Source organism: Myotis myotis, unplaced genomic scaffold, assembly GCF_014108235.1.
Source record: "Myotis myotis isolate mMyoMyo1 unplaced genomic scaffold, mMyoMyo1.p scaffold_m19_p_12, whole genome shotgun sequence".
Taxonomy (NCBI): domain Eukaryota; kingdom Metazoa; phylum Chordata; class Mammalia; order Chiroptera; family Vespertilionidae; genus Myotis; species Myotis myotis.
Window position 1 is genome coordinate 26,922,092 of NW_023416316.1, and position 22,882 is coordinate 26,944,973.

General features: G+C 41.5%; 1 protein-coding gene across 5 annotated transcripts in view; it reads right to left on the reverse strand.

Annotated features, from left to right (window-relative positions):
- Positions 1–22,882, reverse strand: part of MELK (maternal embryonic leucine zipper kinase) — a 66,152-nt gene that overhangs the window by 12,973 nt on the left and 30,297 nt on the right. For all 5 annotated transcript variants that reach the window (XM_036330369.1, XM_036330367.1, XM_036330366.1 and 2 more), the window contains 5 exons: positions 21,787–21,855; positions 20,229–20,327; positions 13,166–13,252; positions 6,477–6,608; positions 3,486–3,608 (listed from right to left, as the gene is read on the reverse strand). In XM_036330369.1, the coding sequence (XP_036186262.1) occupies positions 3,486–3,608; positions 6,477–6,608; positions 13,166–13,252; positions 20,229–20,327; positions 21,787–21,855 (510 nt within the window). The remainder of the gene's footprint in view (positions 1–3,485; positions 3,609–6,476; positions 6,609–13,165; positions 13,253–20,228; positions 20,328–21,786; positions 21,856–22,882) is intronic.

Consider the following 22,882-nt stretch of genomic DNA (forward strand, 5'->3'; position numbering starts at 1 on the left):
AGGCTTCAAGTCCAACTTCATATGTGCATGGTCCCTGGAATTGAAAGCCTGGAATTTAATTTAAAGTAGTCCTAAATTGTTTGTGTTCCAGGAGTATGGTAGAAGCAAACACAACTCCTATCTAAAAGAAAAGCTTCACTCCAACACAACCCAAGCTCTCAATTCTTACTTAGTAGGTGCTGAGTTGCGTGGAGAGAGTGTTGACTATAAAGGGGCATGAAGGAATTTGGGGGGGCAACAGAACTATTCTTGATTTTGGTGGTGGTTACATGACTGTATGCATTTGTCAAAACACAGAATTGTACACTAAAATAGTGTATTTAACTATTTAACTACATGTAAATTATACCTCATTGAGAGAGAGAGAGAGAGAGAGAGAGAGAGAGAGAGAGAGAGAGAGAGAAAAGCAATAAAGTGCTCCAAAATGGAATCTTGGCTTTCTTCAACTTGGAAATAAATTGGCATCCCTTTCATTCTATTCCAACAATCTCTCATTAATGTTTCCTTTCTTTTATTGATTTGAGAGAGAGGAAGGGGGAGGGAGGGAGGAGAGGTGGGTGGGGTGGACGGAGAGAGAGTGAAAGAGAAAGAGAAAAACCTCAATTTGTTGTCCCACTTACTTATGCAATCATTGATTGATTCTTGTATGTGCTCTGACCAGGTTCGAGCCTACAACTTTGGTGTGGCAGGATGACACTCTAACCACCTGAGCTACCTGGCCAGAGCTCTCATTGATGTTTTCAATAGTTTAAGAATTCATTAAGACCCTAGTCGGGGAGAAACTAAGATGGCGGCATAGATAAACACCGGGAAATTGCTGCTTCCCACAACAATCGATAAATGCATCAAAAACACAAGGTGGACATCATCCAGAACTACAGGAGGGCTGGCTGAGTGTAAATCCTACAACTAGAAGGAGAGAAAAGCACACTGCGAGCAGGAGGAGCTGCGGAGGTGGAGTGCAGAGGTACGGGGGCTCGCACGCGGAAAGGGTCTGGCACCGGAGGACGCGGCTGTCTTTTTGAATCCGGAGGGAGACACAAGCTCCCGACGGCTCTGAAATCCGGTTCCGGGAAGTCTCTGGAGACCCAGGGCTCATACGGGGAGAAACTGGACTGTCTGGCAGCGGGCGAGCTTGAGAGCGGCTTTCCCTCAGAGGTGCTTGCAGCCATTGCCGGGACACTGACTCGGACTCCTTAGGGCGGGGCTGAGGCTCCGCCATAGCTGCTTTCTCCGCCCTTTGATTCCTTGAGACCCCGCCCCGCCCAGGCTGCGGCAGAGGCTTTTGCATATGAATGCCCCGGCCATTTGCAACCTGTAATTACCTAACCGCAGCCGGGCCAGATAGACCCAGAGCTTCCAAGAGAAGGCCCAAGGCCCCACAGCGGCTTGCATTGCTACACAGCTGAGCATCATCAGGGCACTTCCAAACTCCAAAAAAAAGGAAGGGGAATCTGCAGTTCTCTTCGTAGTTCCTGCTGTGTAACCTCAGGCAGAGGCTAAATTAGCACCTCCTTAGATCCAAGAGCCACTGTACCCAGTGGTCAGAGGGGGACCATCCAAATCACAACTCCTCAGATCCATAAGGGACACACTCAGGGTGCAGTCTCAGTGAGCACCAAAGCCCCACTGAAGCAAGTCTTGCCCCAGAAGGGTGTCTCCAGCACAGAAGTTCTCCCACTGCAGACACAGCTGATTCTCGCTCCAATTGCCCTGGAGGTCAATTCCTCCCAGTGATCCTACAACAACCAAGGCATAGCTACAACAAGACTGTGCACAAAGCCCACGAGGGGGTGCACCAAGAGTGTCCACCTCAGGTAACTGGGGAGGCTGAGCCACTGGGCCCTACAGGACACCTAGCACACAAAGCCAGTCTATCAACACAGGGAAGCAGCCAAAATGCGGAGACAAAGAAACAGGTCACAAATGGCAGAAATGGAGGAAAGCAAACGACTGGATATAGAGTTCAAGGCCATGTTTATAAGGTTTTTCAAGAATTTTATGGAAACCGCCGATAAATTTAATGAGTCCCTCAATAAGTATAGTGAGACCATGGAGGACATGAAAAAGGACCAACTAGAAATTAAGCATACACTGACTGAAATAAAGAATAATCTACGGAGATCCAACAGCAGACAAGAGGATCCCAAAAATCAAGTCAAAGATTTGAAATACAAAGAAACAAAAAATACCCAACTGAAAAAGAAAAAAGAAAAGAGATTCCAAAAATATGAAGATAGTGTAAGGAGCCTCTGGGACAACTTCAAGCGTACCAACATCAGAATTATAGGGGTACCAGAAGAAGAGAGAGGGCAAGATATTGAAAACGTATTTGAAGAAATAATGACAGAAAACTTCCCCCACCTGGTGAAAGAAATAGACTTCCAAGTCCAGGAAGCGCAGAGAACCCCAAACAAAAGGAATCCAAAGAGGACCACACCAAGACACATCATAATTAAAATGCCAAGAGCAAAAGACAAAGAGAGAATCTTAAAAGCAGCAAGAGAAAGACAGTCAGTTACCTACAAGGGAGTACCCATACGACTGTCCGCTGATTTCTCAACAGAAACCATGCAGGCCAGAAGGGAGTGGCAAGAAATATTCAAAGTGATGAATAGCATGAAACTGCAACCAAGATTACTTTATCCAGCAAAGCTATCATTCAGAATAGAAGGTCAGATAAAGAGCTTCACAGATAAGAAAAAGCTAAAGGAGTTCATCACCACCAAACCAGCATTATATGAAATGCTGAAAGGTATTCTTTAAGAAGAGGAAGAAGAAAAAGGAACTCTTACCATTTGCCACAGCATGGATGGAACTGGAGAGCGGGTAAATACCACAGGATCTCACTCATTTGTGGAATATAAGGAACAACATAAACTGATGAACAAGGACTGATCCAGAGACGGAGAGGCATTGATTGGACTGTCGGGCTTTGGAGGGAGGGTAGGGGAGGGTGGGGGTAAGGGGGAAAGATCAACCAAAGGACTTACATGCAGGCATATAGGCCTAACCAATGGACACGGACAACGGGGGGGGGGGTGGGGGTGGGGGGGTGAGGGCATGAGCGGGGGGTGGGGGGGTAGAGGGTAACGTGGGGACAAGGACACATATGTAATATCTTAATCAATAAAAATATATTTAAAAAAAAAAAAAAAAAAGACCCTAGTCGGTTTGGCTCAGTGGATAGTCAGCCTGCGGACTGAGCGTCCCAGATTTGATTCTGCTCAAGGGCACATGCCCGGGTTGCGGGCTTGATCCCTAGTAGGGGGCATGTAGGAGGCAGACATCAGTGATTCTTTCTCATCATTGATATTTCTATCTCTCTCTCCCTCTCCCTTCCTCTCTAACATAAATAAAAATATATTAAAAATAAAAAAGAATTCATTAAGCTTGCAAGCACATACTAGATACATGTTGGGGCCTAGATATTTGTATAATTGAGACAATATAATCTGCTTTAAGTAATAATAAAATTTACCAACCTGTGGTGTTTGGGGAGTAGCCACACCTATTGATGAATTGTCCTCATACCATTCATAGTCTATTAATCCAGCCACATAATTTGCATCACTTGTGGTCATATCTTCTAAACTCAGGTTCTTTGACTATTCAAAAATAGAAGGATCATGATTCAGTTTTTAAAATAGCATATACCCAGTGCAGGGCAATGCCCTGGAAGCAGAAACAAATGAGAGATAGTATATTAAAGAAGCTTACCATTCATTACAGCAAACAGGAATTAAAAAAATTTTAATTCAGATGATTAGATGGGAGAATCTCTGACTCTCAAACAATATGTCTTAAAACATTCTTATGTTTATAGCATACTACTTAGCTTGTCATTAGCAGGTAATCACTAATGCCAGACAAATAACTCCTCTGCAAATCTAAAAATAAAAAGCTCTGACAAAGTAGAAGATGGAAGAGAAACAACTTTGAAACATGGGCTGCTTAGTTGTAATAACATACAGAGTAGTTAACAATTTATACTAGGAATAAATTAGCCTTATGGAAGATGTCCTGGGGGCAGGATTCTTGAGGTCCTGACCTAATAATACCGCCAGAGTCATTTATTTTCCCTCATTCTTCCCCTCTATAAGCTAAGGCTATACCAGATACTTCCTAAATTCTAAAACAATGGAACATAATTGGATTTTTTATTTCTCCGCCCTTCCCTTTCCCTCAACATCTAGTTAACCTGGCCAGGCAATATTACTTGAATTTCTTACACCTCACCCTTTTCTTTTCCAGTCCCACTGCCACTGTTCTAATTCAAGGACAAATCTTCTCAGACCTGAACTATTCAAACAGATAATATGGTCTCTGTGACCAGTCTTTCCACCCTCTCAACCAGGAATGACAGAGTTCTCCAGGACCGCCAATTACCATCAACTAGACCTAGCTGCATGGAGTGCTAGGCTGAGAAAAATACTAAAGTGAAGTCTAGGCTCAGTGGAGAAAAAAGGTACAGTGTTGTGTGAATGACGGCTGTCATGGGTATTAAAGTAGACAGTAACAGCACACACACATATCTGACTAGACAATTCTATACACCACTGGATGAATTATTAAAAATTACAGTCATAGAAGTGATATGTCATGTCTTGCTCAGAAATCCATGGTTCCCATTACCGAGAGCATAAAGTCTAACGCCTCTCAGGTGGGATTTCAAGGTTCCCTATAATCTCTCATCCACCCTTCCAGCTCACAAGCGCTCTCCCTTCCTCTCTCACTTCCCCCCTACTTGAACTCTTCATTTTGCTAAACAGATCTAGTCACTGTCAACATAATATATCAAGCTCACATTCAGGTGTCCGAGCTTTTGCTAATTACATTCATCTTGCCCTGAACACTGTGCTCTTTCTTTTCCATTTTTCTAAACTTGACTGTGGGTCCAGTTTGCATCCCCCATGGTGATCATGCCCATCCTCTAAAGGCCCTAGAACACACATCTAGCCCCTCATCTGGCACTAATCATCTACTACACTGATTTTCCATTGATGTGCAACAAGAATTTTTAATTCATGCAATATCTGACTATTTAGTCAGGGGCACTGACCTCTTTTCCCTTAGACTATCAAATAAAAAAATGATAACAGCCAACACATCAATAGCCATCTAGTGTGACTGAATCAAAATTATACCTATTTTTTTTGTCAGATCAACAAAAAATATATTTTTGGTGTGCCAAAGTACTTTAGTACTTAGTTCTGTGTGCCATGAGATGAAAATGGCTGCTCTACTATGATGTGGTATAACACAACTGTTAGAAACCAAGTACCACACTTCAGGGAGATTTGTCTAACATGGGGACTGAAAATGCTAATGTTGATGATGATGTGATCTTTTGTGATTCCTGAATCAGATGGTATTATTGTTAAACTGAAAGTTTCATCTATTCGTTAACTATTACTTACTTTCTTATAAACAACACCCCAAAGGAAAAGGGTGATTTGATCAAAAGGGGAAATAGTACAAAAAGACTTATGTGGCTTGATTCAAATCCCAATAATTTGCATAAAGATCAGAAAAGGACCCAAAATTTTATTTCTACTTCATTTCTTGTCATTAAAATGACTATCTGGTATAAACATTGATTCAATAACATGAATTAAATGCCCAAATAATTAAATTATTAGGTAAATGCTCATTAGATAGAAGTTAAGAGTAAATATCTTCCCAGATCTTTTCCACCTGGATACTTTATGAATCACACAAGCACATGAATTGAGGCCCATCCAATGGCTTAGGAAAATGTTTCAGACCTCTTACCTGAGGTATCATGAATTTAAAACTTTAGCTGAAGTGTTTATTCTAAGTACACAGTATCTATTGTCTTTCTGAGATGACCTCGATCAGAAGCAAAGCTCATGCTTTGGTGTCCTCCTATACCCAAAGGTGTTAACTTGAATCTGAGAGTTTGTTTAAAGGGTTTGGTGATGTGGACAGTGTGCCGATGGGCTGATCATAAAGCCCATGGATAAAAGATCTGCCTGGGCATGGGGTATTCACCAGCCAACAAAACTCTCCAAGAACAGGCCAGAAAACCATCCCAGGAATAAGATTATCTCACTTCAGAGATTTCTTTACATGACAGACAACTTGCACTCACACTTTTTAGTTCTTAGTTTGGTCAAAGACAAACTGGGGAGAGAAGAAGAGAGACAAGTTAGGTCTGGCATGGACATAAGACCCACTATATCTGCAGCACATGAGCGACAAGTGACAAAAAGAGATCTAGTCCAGCCGGCATGGCTCAGTAGTTGAGCACTGACCTATGAACCAGGAGGTCACAGTTCAATTCTCAGTCAGGGCGCATGCCTAGGTTGTAGGCTTGACCCCCTGAAGGGGGCATGCAGGAGGCAGCGGATCCATGTCTCTCTCTCATCAATGTTTCTATCTCTCTCACCCTCTCCTTTCCTCTTTCTGAAATCAATAAAAACATATATTTTTTAAAAGATTCCAACATTTACCTTGACGTTTGTGAATGGGGTACCACTGACTTGTCCCCAGGAAAAAGGAGGAAGCCTTAAACGAACTGGTTTCCCCCGAGCCTTCTTGGCTAGAAGCAGAAGATAGGTAGCTGTGAGGTGATCATATTGCCACTGGAAGAAAAGAAAATCAAGTTGTTTAGAAGATTAAATGTGCTTTTTGAAATAATGTTCTATTTTAAATTAAATATTTTCCTGGATGTAATAGACATTCAGAATTTTTAAAAAATTTTTAGCTTTACAAGGCATATAATGAAAAACAGCAATCCTGTACACCACACCACACACCCCCATTTCTACTCCCCAGAAAGAACTACTTTTAAACACATTTAGCTATTTTTCTATATTCCTAAATTAACTGTTTATATAGCTTTAATTTTTTCTTCAGCTTCAGATATCATTTTTAGATTTCCTACTGTGTAGAATTTAGCTCTACTATAATTCCTTCCTTCCTTCCCCACACATTTCCCCCCTGCATCCTCCTGTTATAATTTTGTTGTAATTTTAGTAAATAAATATTTATGTTATTACTATGTAAATACATGGTATTCACAACTAAGTAAGGGTAATGTTCAAATATTTAATTAGTACACCAACCAATCAGAACAGAGGCCAAGAGGTGTAGAATTCTGGGGGCCCCTGTGATGCCGACTATTGTCCTTTTAATGATGGATTTGAGGAGGGCCTAGAGCAGGGGTGGGCAAACTTTTTGACTCGAGGGCCACAATGGGTTCTTAAACTGGACCAGAGGGCCGGAACAAAAGCATGGATGGAGTGTTTGTGTGAACTAATATAAATTCAAAGCAAACATCATTACATAAAAGGGTACAGTCTTTTTTTTTTTTTTTAGTTTTATTCATTTCAAACGGCCGGATCCGGCCCGCGGGCCATAGTTTGCCCACGGCTGGCCTAGAGGGAGGTGCCTAGGGCCCAAGGGAGGCAACAGGGAGGGCACTCTGGGTAGCAGTTATTTACCAGTCAGTGTATAAACATTAGTATCTTACAACCAGTATGGCCACACTGGCTGAGTATTAGCTCTGCGGTTAAACCACACATGTTGCTATCCTTGCATTTCCTTTTTTTTATAACTTGTTTTTTCCTAAAGTTAAATCTTTTAAAAGCAGTTATTTATCTTACTAATTCAACTCCACAGTCTCCAACACCCTTCACCTCCTCCCAACATGTTCACACATATCAACTAATCTGTCTCCTTCTCTGTCTCCCTTTTGGAGACATTCCTCCTGATATCTGCATTCCACACTCCACTCTGCATTGGCTTCTTTCTCAGCCTGCAACTCAACTGTTAATCTTGGGATTCCCTTCACCTCTATCCTACAACGTATCCACAATTCCCTAGATCCTAAGTATCCCTCTTTCTTTTTCCTTTCTTTCTCTCCTCTCTCTTTCTTTCTTTCTTTTTCTTTTATTCATCTTAGAGAGAAGGAGGAAGGAAGGAAAGAAGGGAGGGAGGAACATCAATGTAAGAGAGAAATATCCATTGGTTGCCTTCTGCACGCACCCAGACAGGGATCGAAGCCACAACCCAGGGATGTGCCCTGGCAGGGAATCAAACCCGTCACCTTCTGGTGTACGGAATGATGCTCCAACCAACTAGACACACTAGCAAGGGCCTAAGTATTCCTCTTTCTTGGTTTACTTTCTTGTTCTGGTGGAAACATCTCCAATAACTTCCTGAGGGTAGATGAATGGTAGGTAAATTTTTTGAGAGCTTGCTTGTCTGACAAATGACTGCATTCTATCCACACATTTGATTCTAGTTTAGCAAAGTATAGAATTCTAGGTTGACAATAATTTTCAGTTTTGAAGACATAGATCCATGATCTTCTCACTTCTAGTATAGCTATGGAAAAATCTAAAGTCTTTCTGATTCCCAAGACTTTGTGTATGATCCTTTTTGGTTTTTGTCCCTGACATTTTTTGAATCTTCCTTTCCCCAGTTTTCTGAAATTTCCCTCCGGAAGACCCGTGTGTAGATCTCTTTTCATCATTTTGCTAAGCCCTGGTTAAGCCCCTTTGTTCTTAGAAACTCTTTTCTGGAATATTTCTTCAGTGGTTTCTTCCCTTCTTTCCTCTGTTTTATCTTTCTGTAACTTATATTATTTGTATGTAGGACCTTTTTTACCCCTCTCTTCTATTTGTGCATCTCTTTGTCTTTAGGTTCTACTTTCAGAAGGTTTCACATTAATTCATTTTCCAAACATTTCTACTGAGCTTTTCTCATTTTTTTTTTTTTTGGTCATATTTTAAATTTCCAACAGCTATTTCTTGAAATGTTCTTTTTAGTCATCTTATTCCTATTTCAAAAAAGAAATAGCTTCTCTTATCTCTAAGAATGTTAGTTATCATTTCTTAGCCATTTTTTCCCACTTCCTGTTATCTTCCCCCCCCCCCCACCCCACCCCCACCCCCGGAGTATCTTTACTTTTTCTTCCTTCTGGCCAACCCCACGTCATTTATTTTGACCTGTGGCTTTCATGTTAGAGGATTTCCTCAAATATCTGGTGATCTTTGGCTGTCTGTCTCTATTTAAAAGTGAAGAATTATAATAACACAGCTAATTAAAGGCTCTATGTGTAGTCTGGGGCTGCTTAACACCTTGGGGACTTTTTCTCTAAGGCAGTGATTTCAACTGCTGTACCAAAGAATTTTTAAATCATGCAATACCTGCCTATTTAGTCAGGGGCACTGACCTCATTTCCCTTAGATTGTCAAATAAAAAAATGACAACAGCCAACGTTACAATAGCCATCAGGTGTGAATGAATCAAAATTACACCTATGTTTTTGTCAGACTGCAAAAAATATATTTTCGGTGTGCTGCAGAATTTTAGTAATTAGTTTATGGGTGCTGTGAGATGAAAAAGGTTGAAAATCACAGCTCTAAGGTAAACACACAAGAAAACTGAACTCCCAACCATTGCTACAGCAAGTAGGTTTTTCCTCCTGGCTTTCCCCTAGAGAGGAACCTTCCAATGTTCCCCCACCCCCACTGCAAACAGGACAAAATCCTAGCTCCTGCATTCTGAGTGGAACAGTGAAGGGGGTTAGAGGCAGTGACTCGCCATTCAATATGAGGACTGTGTGTGTCCATGCATCCTTTTCAAACAGCTCATGGCCCCCACCTGAGCTATGCCTGGTACAAGAGTGCCTCTGGTTCAATGTCCCCAATCTTCTGCTGGGGTGGGGAAGAGGTGGCTGCCATGAGGCACCGGTAGAAAAAGGGACTCGGGTTCTAAATGCTTCCAATACAGACTTTCAACCGACCTTCCTGGTTTCCAGCCGCTCACTTCCCTGATTTCAGAGGCTCCCAGCACCCTGACCCTCAAGCCTTTCTGGGGCTCCAGCGCTCCAATCAGGTGGCTGACTGCCCTTTCCCACAGCAGGCACTTGAGCTCTCGCTTTCTCCAAAACGCTATGCCCTTTTCTCCCTTTGTTATTTTTGTGAGGTTTTAGAAAATGTTGGTTGCAAACATATTTATTCAATCCACTGTACTTAACTGAAAATTTCTCAATAATGTACCCATAAGACTATGAGACTCTCTGCCCGCAAGAGTGTACCATTTTAATAACACTGAGTAATATTTAAATGCTATGTATCTCCTCGCAGTACATGATCCAAAGAGGTCTACTACCAGTTGTTTTTATTAGTAAATTTTATCAGTTAATATTTCAGATGGCCACAATCATAGTATATGCTTTGAAATTTATACAATGGACCTATCCATCTAGTGGAAGAAGTATACACTATTGTGATAAATTATCACAGAACATTTCCTTTAACCCAGACAGGGCAGGGGGAAAGGTTTCATGGAGAAAGTACTTGGGAACCAAGTGAAAACTATGTAGTTAGAATCACTCTCCATTTTCCAAAAACTACATTGAAGATTTTTTTCCCACCTCCCACATCTATGGTCTCATCTATGACAGCCACCTTTTTGAAAAAGATGCCATAAACCAATTAGAAGACATGGCTAAGAAACAAGTTGCCACTTGCTTATCAACAATGGCATAAGCCAGGCATTGCCAACAACACCTGGACGGTGCTAGCGTTTTAAATGGAGTTTTCTAAGCATGCCTAGGAGTTTTACAACCATCCTCTAAGCCCTCTTTTCCTCTGAGGCATAGAAAGCATCCTTTTTATAACTTTTTTGCCATAGCCTCTGCATATTACTCATTATGATAAGGTGCACAGGGGAGTTCTGTGTTGAATACCAGATAAATCAACACATTAGTTACGCTTTCAGGTGATGTCAATCCTCAGGTCTAACACAACCAATGTCTCCCTTATCTTTTAGACAGTTCCCTCTTTTGAAAGTCAAATGTTTAAAGGTAAAGCAATAGCTTTACCTGTTAGAAAGAAAGTACCATTTCTAGAAAACTAAAAACATTTTTAAATCCCATCACTATTCAGACAGACCAAATATTAAAGAACTGCACGGGCACCTGGGCTGAGGAAAGACAGCTATTGGTACAGGGGGTTTGAAAAATTGAGGAGTAGTCCACTATCCTTCCCCTGACCTTGCTCCCAAGGCCTTCCGTCTTTAAACTGCCCGCACCAGAATACATGGGTATTTGCATTGCAGGAGTGGGGTAAAGGGATGCCTCGGTCTGAATCGGTTCTCATATGCACATGTGGCCCTCAGTGAAGGTCCCCAACCAGATGACTGGAAGCTCCCACAATCAGAACCACTCATAGCTGGAAGAATTGGGGGAAAGTAAGGAAAGCAATGAAGTAAAAGCTCTAGCACTGCTGCTGGGAATCTCAATGAGATAGCTCAAAATCATAAGACATATGAAACTCTGACTTCTACATATATGAAAAAAGCAATTTAAGAGTGCTTATGGCCCTCACTGGTTTGGCTCAGTGGATAAAGCGTCGACTGAAGGGTCCCGGGTTCGATTTCTGGTCAAGGGCATGTACCTTGGTTGCAGGCTTGATCCCTGGCCCTGGTCAGGGTGTGTGTGGGAGGCAACCAATCGATGTAGTCTTCCCCACATCAATGTTTCTCTCTCTCTGTCTCTCCCTCTCCCTGCCACTCTCTAAAAGTCAGTGGAAAAATATCCTCAGGTGAGGAATAATATTATCTATTCTGTTTTCTGTGTCAGATGTAAAGAAGACAATTCCTAGTTCCATTTCACTTCTAAGTTTCAAAATTGTATTTAGAGACCACATAAAGGATACTATTTTAAAGACTTTTTTTCAATGATTCTTGAAATTCTGAGTATGTTACTTTTAAGATCCAAATCTTAAAATTTTATAAATCTCATACGAAATTTTTTCTGGATAAAATGACATGTTGTGTGGGATTTTCTTTGAAATACCCAGCTCAAAGTGCAAATGAGGGAGGGAGGGATATAGATGAAATTAGCAAAATTTTAACAGCTGTTGAAACTGGATGATGAGTACATGGACGATCACTGTTATTATACTATTCTCTCCACTTCTATAGGTGTTTGAGATTTTCTATAATAAAACTTTAAAAAGAAATTTTATGTATTTGAAAAACAGACTTCTATTAAAGATCATCCCAAAGAAAAAATCATGCAGTTTTTTAAGTTGCTTATATGAAAACTTCACATTTTATTGTAAAAGACTAAGGACCTACATATCTTGCAGCAGTTCCCAATTCTTGCCATTCCTTTTCATTCCACGAAAAAGTAAATTATCATTCTGTTTTCCAGACATACTCCAGAGCCTTTGCTTATTACGTCATTCAAAAGAATTCCTTTTTTTCTATCACCTCCTCACTTAAAAGAGCTGTGCCTTAGCAAAGTTTTGTTTAGTTTAAAAAAAAAAAAATTCTTAAGGCCTTTACCTTGCAAGTTAGAAAACAGAAAAAAGAAAAAAAAACATACAAAGCATAGGTGATGAAAAGACATAGAATGAACAAGAGAAAATTAGGGTGCAAGCCCAGCCCAGCATTTATATTATACTCAGAGACAGCTCTGAGTGGCTCTACCTCTAGGAAATACGTAATCTGGATTTAAGTATCTGAAAGAGCTAAAATGATCCAACACCAGAAATCATGATAATAATTTCACAGTATTTGGTTAATAAGCTTAGGGGTGATGTGATGCTACAGGGTTGCTTTTAGCTAAGAAGGAAACTGTTTTGTGTTTACCTTAATTTTTACAGCGGAATCATAATTCCATGTTAGAGAATTCAAAGTAGTCAGAATCAGAATTCTGTCAATGCCCTGGACTAGTTTGTTCGGTTTCTTAATTTTTCCCCACTATAATTCTCTTTAACCAATATCATTTTTTAAAAGGCTGTCCAGCAGACATTAAGAAAGAGCTGAGTAGAAATCATACATGAATATAAAATAAGTGCAATAGCCCTGGCCAGGTGGCTCAGTTGGTTGGAACATTGTCCTCTCCACCAAAAGGATGCAGTGGTCAGGGCACATATCTAGGTTGCAGGTTCCATCCCCAGTCAGGGCACAGATGGGAGGCACCTGATCAATGTTTCTCTCTCACATGGATGTCTCTCTCCCCTCCTTCCTCTCTCTGAAAATAATAATAATAAGTGCAACAGCGACACCCATGATAAAATCATAGGTCTGACAATGCTACCCTATTTTTAATATAGTGATAACATCAAGAGCAATGAAATAAATGGTATTACTCTCAAATTCATGCTGCATTTCTTACCAATGAAATTAAATCCTCCATTGTTTGCCTGTTGTTTTTATGATGTACAGAAAGTTCCGTTATACAATCTTCATCAAGGTGAATAAGCTAAAAAAAAATTATAAAGTTTATTAATAAAAAATTATAAAATACAGGGCTAAAGTAGGTTTACAGTTATGAGTACATAAAACAGAGCTTATTCTTGTATTATTATTTATTAATTATTGTGTTATTTTCTATACAAACAACTATAAACCTACATTTGCCCCATCCTGCATTTGTTTTGAAATTTTAAAATTACCATAATTACCTTATAAAACCAAACACCAATATATAAAAGCAACACAAGTTTGTAAAACTCTTGGGTAAGAATAAACATTCTCCATAATTTTTAAAGATATAAGCAGATGACAATAACTCAAGAAGAAGAGCTTTCCCCCAGCCTTCATAGCCCCAATATCATCGGATCAATTGCTAAAATTCTGTTATGCAACCAAGGGACTATATACTCCATCTCTACCACTGGAGCTACACTGGCAGTTTCATCAAAGAACAGTCACCTGGGGATCCAAATCAGTGACTGTACAATTGACTGGAGAAAGAATGGCTCAGAATTGTAGCATATTGTTCCTCCAGATATGTTTGGGGTTAGCACAATCCAAGAAGCCCTTATGATGTTACCATGGATGTTGCACAGTGATCATTATGCTGAAGGTACTGGCAAAACACAATATTAACAATAAGTGAGACAGCCTCAATACAAACTTTACTTTGCTTAAGGATAGATATCATCCAAGTATTCTGATCCTTGCATGATGGGACCTCCCTCCTGCACCCTAAGGTATGTCTCCCTGTGATCCCTATCCACTGTGAGTCAATACAACCTGACATAACAGGCTTTGGAATTAGATAGACCTTGGTTTTAATTGTAACACCATTAAATAACTGTGTGACTTTGAGCATGTTTCTATGTCTCTCTGAGCCTCAGTTTCATCATCTGTAAAAGAGATGACATATGTAACATGTGTGGAGTGCCTAGTCCAATATCTGAAGAGAATAGGTCCTGAGGTTGAACTAGTTGACCTATGTGATTCATTACATTCTGGAGCTCTTTTGTCTGGGTTTAAATCTTGGGTCTATGCTTACTAGTTCTTTGATCTTGACCTATGTTGCTTCATCTGCCAAATGGGAATAATAAGTTGCTACTTCAGAGGGATAGTATGAGGGTTAAATGAGTTACAAGAGTTAAAAACATAAAGCCCATAGACTAGCACTTGACTCTTAAAGGTATACTCCTAAGGGCTCTACCTATACTATACTGTAGTATAATATACAGAGAGTTCTTGCTATATTAGCACACTACTCTATATAGTAAATATTCAATTAATATTAGTAATTAATATACTAAGATGTAAGAAAAATTATAAACTCTTTTGGAATACCCAAAGCTATGCATTTTACATTATACTGCACCTCAATTTAAAATAATTTTTGTTATGGAAATCAGAGACTTTGTTCATTTTGGCATCTGTTCTATTGCAAACCATAGTGCATCCTATCCTATTAGAATCCTGGCCAGGAAGACAGGCAAAGTCCTCCCACACATGGAGAAATGATGACCCCCGATGGCTGAACACAGGCATTTGTACCGCCTACTCTCCACTTCACAAGGGGCACGTCCCTGCTGCTCTGCTCAGACATCTGCACACTCCGCCGTTCTTAGCCTCTCAATGTTGACAGCTGTTAGAACTAAGTTGCAAAGCTAATTGTACTTGCTCAGTAGATACTAATAATGTCATGGAGGACCGAAGGGAAGATGGAGAAAAGAAACATTAGGAGTTGACAGTCATAGGAGAATCAGGAGGGATGAACTGAAAGGCTGCGTGACCAAAACAGTGTGCAGAGTAATGTGAAGGGACTTAAAAAAGCACTGTCTATTTTTCCAAGACCAGTTGGCCATAGGGAAGAGTATTTATATTTATTGGTGTGATTATTCTGGAAAGCAAATATCTCACAGCTCTACCAAGTCTACACTGTGGCATGTCTGAGATGCACCTCTAAGCTATTCTGTTGACACATGCACATATCCCACTTCATTGCATAAGTGTTAGTGGGTTTTCAGAGAACATCCCCAATTACCTGAAAGGCTATTAAAATTCTTCTCCTTTAAAGTATTAAAGTACTTTTCTAACTACATATCTGTGAGGCTACATTTTCTTCATATGCTTCAATCAAAACAGACTGAATGCAAAAGCAGATGAGTATCCAAGTGTCTTCTATTAAAGCCAGATTTAGAAAAAAATTACAAAAATGTAAAGCAATGCCACTCTTTTCACTACATTTATTTATTAGTTATTTTTCATTTCTCAATTTCCTTAGTTATCAATAGGGGATAAGAATTCTCCAATCTTGAAGGGTACACCTTCCACAGTGGCTCTGGGCTTTGACATGTGGCTTGCTTTGGAGAAAGGGACATTAGTAAGCATGATACAAGCAGAGGCTTGAAAAATGAGTAGTAGAGCTTGTCCACTTTCTTGCTTCTTTTGGAATCCAGCCACCATATCAAGAAGCCTGGGCTAGCCGACTGAACATAATACGCTGGTCTTCTGAGTGACTCATAGACCATACAGCCACAGCTGAGTCACCAGATGACTGCAGTCACATGAGCAACCCCAGGTTAAGACCCACACAAGAACTGCCTGGCTGAGTCAGCCCAAACTGCTAATCCACGGAACTGTACATTATTATTGCTTTAAGTCACTAAATTTTGGGGTGGTTTTTAAACAGCAATAGTTGATTAATATATAAATTATCTACACTAATAAAAGAGAAAAATGGTAATTGGCGTACGACGCTACCCTTTTCATTGGCTAATCAGGGCTATATGCAAATTAACTGCCAACTAAGATTGGCAGTTAACTGCCAACAAGATGGCGGTTAATTTGCATCCGTAGGCACAATGCAGGGAGGCGAAAGGGAAAGCAGGAAGAAGCCCCCTGCCACTGACAGTGATCAGAAACCCAGGGGGGAGCTAAGAGCTGGGGGGCAGGGCAAAGGACTTTGCCCTGCCCCCCAGCCATGATCGGAGAATCAGGTGCCTTTTCCGCCCTGGCCAGTGATAGCAGGAAGTAGGGGTGGAGCCAGCATGGGAGCCAGCAATGGGAGCTGGCAGTCCCGGGAGCTAGGGGTCCCTTGCCTGAGCCTAAAGCAAAGCCCACGATTGCGGGGCCGCTGCAGCTGCGGGTCCCCGCTGCCCGGGCCGGACGCCTAGGCCAGAGGCGTTAGGCCTGGGCAGGGGCGGAGCCTGCAACCGCGGGGAGCTGGGGGTCCCCTGCCCAGGCCTGACACCTCTGCCTGAGGCCTCAGGCCTGGTCAAGGGGCCAATCCAGTGATTGGTGATCGGAGGGTGATGAGGGTCAACTCCTCTGGCCGAGGCATCAGGCTTGGGCGGGGGGCGGAGCCAGCAATCGAAGGGGGCTGGGGGTCCCCTGCCCAGGCCTGATGCCTGGGCCAGAGGCATCAGGCCTGGGTGGGGGGCAGAGCCGGGGATTGGGGGGATATGATGGTCCCCTTGCCCAGGCCTGAAGCCTGGGTCAGAGGCGTCAGCCTTGGGCGGGGGGTGGAGCAAGCGATCAGAGGGAGATGGGGGTCCCCTGCCCAGGCATGATTCTGGGCCAGAGGCCTCCGGCCTGGGCGGGAGCCAGAGCCAGTGATCGGGGGGAGATGGGGGTCCCCTGTCCAAGCCTGACACCTCTGGCGGAGGCGTCAGGCCTGGGCAAGGGGCCGATCAGGCGATCGGAGGGTGATGGGGGTCTACGCCTCTGGCCGAGGCATCAGGCCTGGGCAAGGGGCAGAGCCAGCAATTGGAGGGGTCTGGGGGTCCCCTGCCCAGGCCTGATGCCTGGGCCAGAGGCATCAGGCCTGGGCTGGGGGCAGAACCAGTGATGGGGGGAAATGAGGGTCCCCTGCCCAGGCCTGACATCAGGCCTGGGCAAGGGGCCGATCCTGCGATTGGAGGGTGATGGGGGTCAACGCCTGAGGGCTCCCAGTATGTGAGAGGGGGCAGGCTGGGCTGAGGGACACTCCCCCCCACACACACACACACACACACACACACACACTGCACGAATTTCGTGCACCGGGCCCCTAGGATATATATATATCCTTTAGTAATGTTCACATTTTACCAAGTTGCCATTTGTAAAAAAAAAAAAAAATTTACACATTAATGTAGGAATAATTATTTAAATGACTGCTTAAACTTGCATAGCACTTTTTGTACTAACACACTGTATTCTTTGTAGTGCACTCACAGTTAAAAAACAAAACAAAACAACAACCCAGTTTCATTTAGAATATCATTGACAAAGCAGTAAAAGTTGTTAATTTTATTTAGACTTGGATATCTGGCAGACATTTTCTCAAAAATAAAGTGAACTTGTCACTTCAAGGAAAACAACTGACAAGTATTTGTTGCCATTAATTTGGGTTTTTAAGCAAAACTTTTTGGGAAATTTACATCTGCCACCATGAGCTTGACAGCTTTCCAATTATTAAAGACTTTTCTGATGAGATCAATAACAACTTTAAGAAATTTGTGCTTTTTAATATTGTATAATGAAAGGTGTTAACATTTGGAAGATCTGCATAACTAAGTAAACCGATATTTTCCAAATGACCAATGCATAATGTTACATGGGGAAAAGATCCAATGGACAAACCAGGATATTTAATTTAAGAGTACAAAAAGATCAGTGATGTGGCATCAGATTCCACATGCAACTAACCTTTAAGAAACTACCACTTGTCAAGTTTTAATGAAATACCAAAGACTATCCCAAATTGTCTGAAAAAGCTATTAAAATACTTCTCCATTTTCCTTCTACATTTCTACGTGAGGCTACATTTTTTTCACATGCTTCAATCAAATCTGAATAAGAGAAAGGCAAATACCATATGATCTCACTTATAAGTGGAATCTAATGAACAAAATATACTGTTGAACAAAATAGAAACAGAGGCATGGATACAGCTGTCAGAGGGAAAGGGGGTGGTTCGGACTGGATGAAAAGAATGTTAAGAGATTAGCCAAAGAACATCCATACTAATAAAAGGGTAATATGCTAATTAGACTGGATGTCTTCTGGAGTCCTTCCGGACAAAGCAGCAGTGGCTGCAAGGGCCAGAGAAGGCCCGGCAGCCAGCCACAGTGGCTGTGAGGGCCGGACAGGGCCAGCAGCCACGGCGTGCCAGAAATCCCACCTCTGCACGTGAGCTGCACAGGAAACACCTTTTCTGACCACTCATTGGCTAAACTTTTGGTACTTGCAGCATTCTTGGTAACTTGGTTAATAAAAATCCAAGGTGATCTAGGGTTTTACCACCTCACTCCTGGAGAAAAAAACAGAGGTCCGCTGCTGGAGGGGCTAAGAAATGTCATATCCTGCCCTCGCCGGTTTACTCAGTGGATAGAGCCTCGGCCTACAGACCGCAGGGTCCCGGTTGGATTCAGATCAAGGGCACGTACCTAGGTTGCAGGCTCCTCCCTGGCCCGGGCCCAGGTCAGGGCTCATGTAGGAGGCAACCAATCAATGTGTCCCTCTCACATTGAAGTTTCTCTCTGTCTTTCCCTCTCTCTTCCACACTCTCTAAAAATCAATGGAAACATATCCTCAGGTGAGGGTAAAAAATAAAGAAAGAAATGTCATATCCTGTAAAGAGACATCTTGAAAATGTCTAAAGAAAGTTGTCATTTATTTATTCGTGGTGAAGGGACTGGAATCCCTGTTGATGAAGACACTGCAGTGGCTGCGAGGGCCGAGGGGTGGCAGCCGTGGCGGCCGGCAGTGGCAGTAGCAGCAGGGTGATGGGGGTGGCGCCTTCCCCTGATCATTCTGGTCGCCTACCTCAGAGGGAGGCCAGACTGTGGCTTAGGCCCATTCCCCACAAGGAACGGGCCTAAGCTGTCAGTAGGACATCCCCTGAGGGCTACCGGACTGTGAGAGGGGGCAGGCCTGGCTGAGGGACCCACCCCACCAAGTGCAAGAATTTTCATGTACCTGGCCTCTAGTATATGTATCATAGATACAGACAACAATGTGGTGATGGCCAGAGGGAAGGGGGTGGGGGGCTCAGGGCGGAGGTAGGCAAAGGTGGGAAAAAATAAAGACACCTGCAATAGCATCAACCATAAAAATAAAGTTTAAAAAAACAAACAACTAGGAGCCTGCAACCTAGGTACGTGCCCTTGATCTGAATCCAACCGGGACCCTGCGGTCTGTAGGCCGAGGCTCTATCCACTGAGTAAACCGGCGAGGGCAGGATATGACATTTCTTAGCCCCTCCAGCAGCGGACCTCTGTTTTTTTCTCCAGGAGTGAGGTGGAAAAACCCTAGATCACCTTCTTGGATTTTTATTACCCAAGTTACCAAGAACATCGCAAGTACCACAAGCTTAGCCAATGAGCGGTCAGAAATGCACATCAGATCCCAGTGTCTTCTATTAAGCTAGACTTTAAAGAAATTTTCAAAAATGTACAATGCTACTCTTCTTACTAAATTTATTTTTGTTATTTTTCATAAAAATATGTATTTGTGATAAAATGTAATAGATTTACTATTTTTAAATAAATCAGTAAATAAATATTAAGAGCATAAAGGACTACTAGGATATGCTCATAAGTACTCTGGAAAGTAGACAGAACTGGTTTAACCTACTTTTTTACAGACAAATAAATAGCTTTGATAATGTTAAATAACTTTCCCGTGATTCCCAGAGCACTGGTCACAATCCTGACTATACATGAGAAATACCTGGGAGCTTTAACAATATCCATAGATTGTTCTGAGATGGGGCAAAGGCATCGTTTTAAAGGTTCCAGTGATTCTCATGCAGTCTGGGTTAATAACCACTCTCCTAGAGAGAAACAGGCTAATGTACATAATCAGGTTGCAAGTCTCCCAAACGCCAATCTGACAAATAATTCTATTAAGGACACTTTCTTTTATATTTAGACTACATCATTGCAGATTCTGAATTTACACAATTTTTTTTTTTAATTTCTACTGGATTTCATTTTACTTACAGGATTCTTGCTTTGCCATTCAACAGGACAGTTGTAATCTTGCATGATCCAGGGATGGTTCAATAGATTTTTCACAGAAATCCGTTTCTTTGGGTCCACCTAGTGGCCATGGAGAAGTAGCTAGAGATTAGCATTCCAAACGAAGGACATAGAACAACTCTTTTCCTCCTGAGAACTCAAAATTCATCAGAACAGATGTAAACTTTATCATCACAAAAATGCTGTCAAAGACCTTAAAATGGCCTTGGAATAAATTCTTTTAGAAAGGCAATAGAAGCAAGAAAACTATAGCAACCAACATAGGCTTAGGAGATAAATGTTTAACAAACACGAACTTCATTGGTATGGACATTATTCATGAAGTTCAGCCAATCTATTGTATGATGTAATAGTCTTTTGCTGGAAAACCTATTCACAGGAAGTATTCACCAATTTAATATTCAAGCAGCCACAATGCAGGGCATTCATACTGAATATGCAATCTCTACCTCCCGAGGAGCTTACAATCACATAGAACAAGTTGAAAAGCACACCTTTCTTTTCCATTTGTAATTTTCAAATATGAGGAGAGGAAAATTAATCAACAAAGATTAAGTTTTTTGGCGTTTAAAAGAAAGGACGAGGTGTTTTCAATCTCGTTATAGAGATTTGGTGGTCTGGCCCTACTTAATCAAGGTGAGTGAGCCTGAGGTAAATTTTGAATAAAAAGTAGAGAAGGCACTTAATAGATGGCAAAGCTGGGAGATATTCTGAATACATAATAATAATAAAAAAAACTGCACTAATAAGGTATTCATATTTTCCAAGTGTTTCCTATTAATCTCATGTTATCGTCATAACAATACACAGCAGAGAGGCCAGGCCCAGAATCGCCCTTTTATAGATCAGAACTAGCGTAGGTGGCATGCATATTATTGGGAGGGTGGATACTTAGACCTCAGCATTCCTGACTTTCACTCAGAGGCCATTTTTATAAATCAGTGGTTCTCAAAGTGTGTCCCAGCAGCCTCGGTGTCAGCTGGGAGCTTGTAAGAAGTACAAATTCTTAGTCTTGCCCCAGATCTATTGAATCAGACACCCTCAGGGTGGTGCCCAGCGATAGGTGTTTTAACAAGCCCATCTGACAGTTGCGACACACGCTAACATTTGAGAACCACTACACTAAGTAGACCATGGGGTCCACCCAACTGTACATCAGCTCACTCAAGCTTATATTAAGTATCTACTACATACCTAATGTACAAGAGTGGGGGGCAAGGAAACAGAAGAGAGTGGAGCAAGAGTTGGTTACAGAAAACAGACAATGCTCAAGAAAAAGGAGGAAAAACCACATCAGCAAAGACATGCAACAGAGGTCTAAAAAATGCATTTGCAACAGAATTAAGAAAGCATCTAGTAGAGAATGTTTGTACGGTAGACATAATAAATGCAATTTTTAAGCTAACAGTTAAATTTGCTGTCCTCCAAGTATAGTATTAGCACCACAGACATATTACAGTTGAGTCAAACCATTCCAATAGACTTCTATTATTTAAAAATACTAAGCAACAAAGTTTACCTGTAGCATTTGTTGAAGAAGCAGAATGCTACTGGGAGAGAGCCACTTAGGAACCTCATATTTCCCTTTCTGCAAAAAAAAAAAGAAAACATTTAAGAAAGGTTCAATCAGCCTTGACACAAATTTCTAAGGTAAACAAGCTTGAAGACTTCACCCAACTATAAAATTTTATAAACATTATTAACATAAGAAATCCACTTCTTGCCCTAGCTGGCTTGGCTCAGTGGATAGAGCATCGGCCTGAGGACTGAAAGGTCCCAGGTTCGATTCGCGGTCAAGGGCACATGACTGGGTTGTGGGCTCGATCCCACGTGTGGGGCATGCAGGAGACAGCCGATCACTGATCCTCTCTCATCATTGATGTTTCTATCTCTCTCTCCCTCTCCCTCTTTGAAATCAATAAAAAATATATATATTTTTTTAAATATATATATTTTATTAATTTTTTTACAGAGAGGAAGGAAGAAGGATAGAGAGTTAGAAACATCGATGAGAAAGAAACATCCATCAGCTGCCTCCTGCACACCCCCTACTGGGGATGTGCCCGCAACCAAGGTACATGCCCTTGACCAGAATCGAACCTGGGACCCTTCAGTCCGCAGGCCGACACTCTATCTATCCACTGAACCAAACTGGTTACGGAATAAAAATATATTTTAAAAAAAGAAATCCATTTCTTGCCTTAAAGAAAAAAAAAATCCAGCAAATTAAATACTATTATCACCTCTAAATAATCCACATATCAGAGAAGGACTAGAGTACAGAGACCGTAAAAGTGGAAAACATAAAGGTTATAGGGCTTTGGAATCTGTAATATGCACTGTACTCAATTTTGTGTTGCTGAAGCAAATTTTAGTTTACAATCTAGGAACAATTATCAGTTGACAAAATGAGATAATTTTTAGAAAAGGCATATTTGGTGGCAGGACATAGGCTGTGGTTAAAAACAGGTCACATATCATCCACAAGGCAGAATTTATAGTCAATGAGGGAAACCGATGAAAGCCAACTTTTAAAGCAAGTACCTCTTTTGGGAATGGAAGAGTCTCAGAAGACAAATGTTTATAATCTAGTATACTCAGAACCTATAATCACC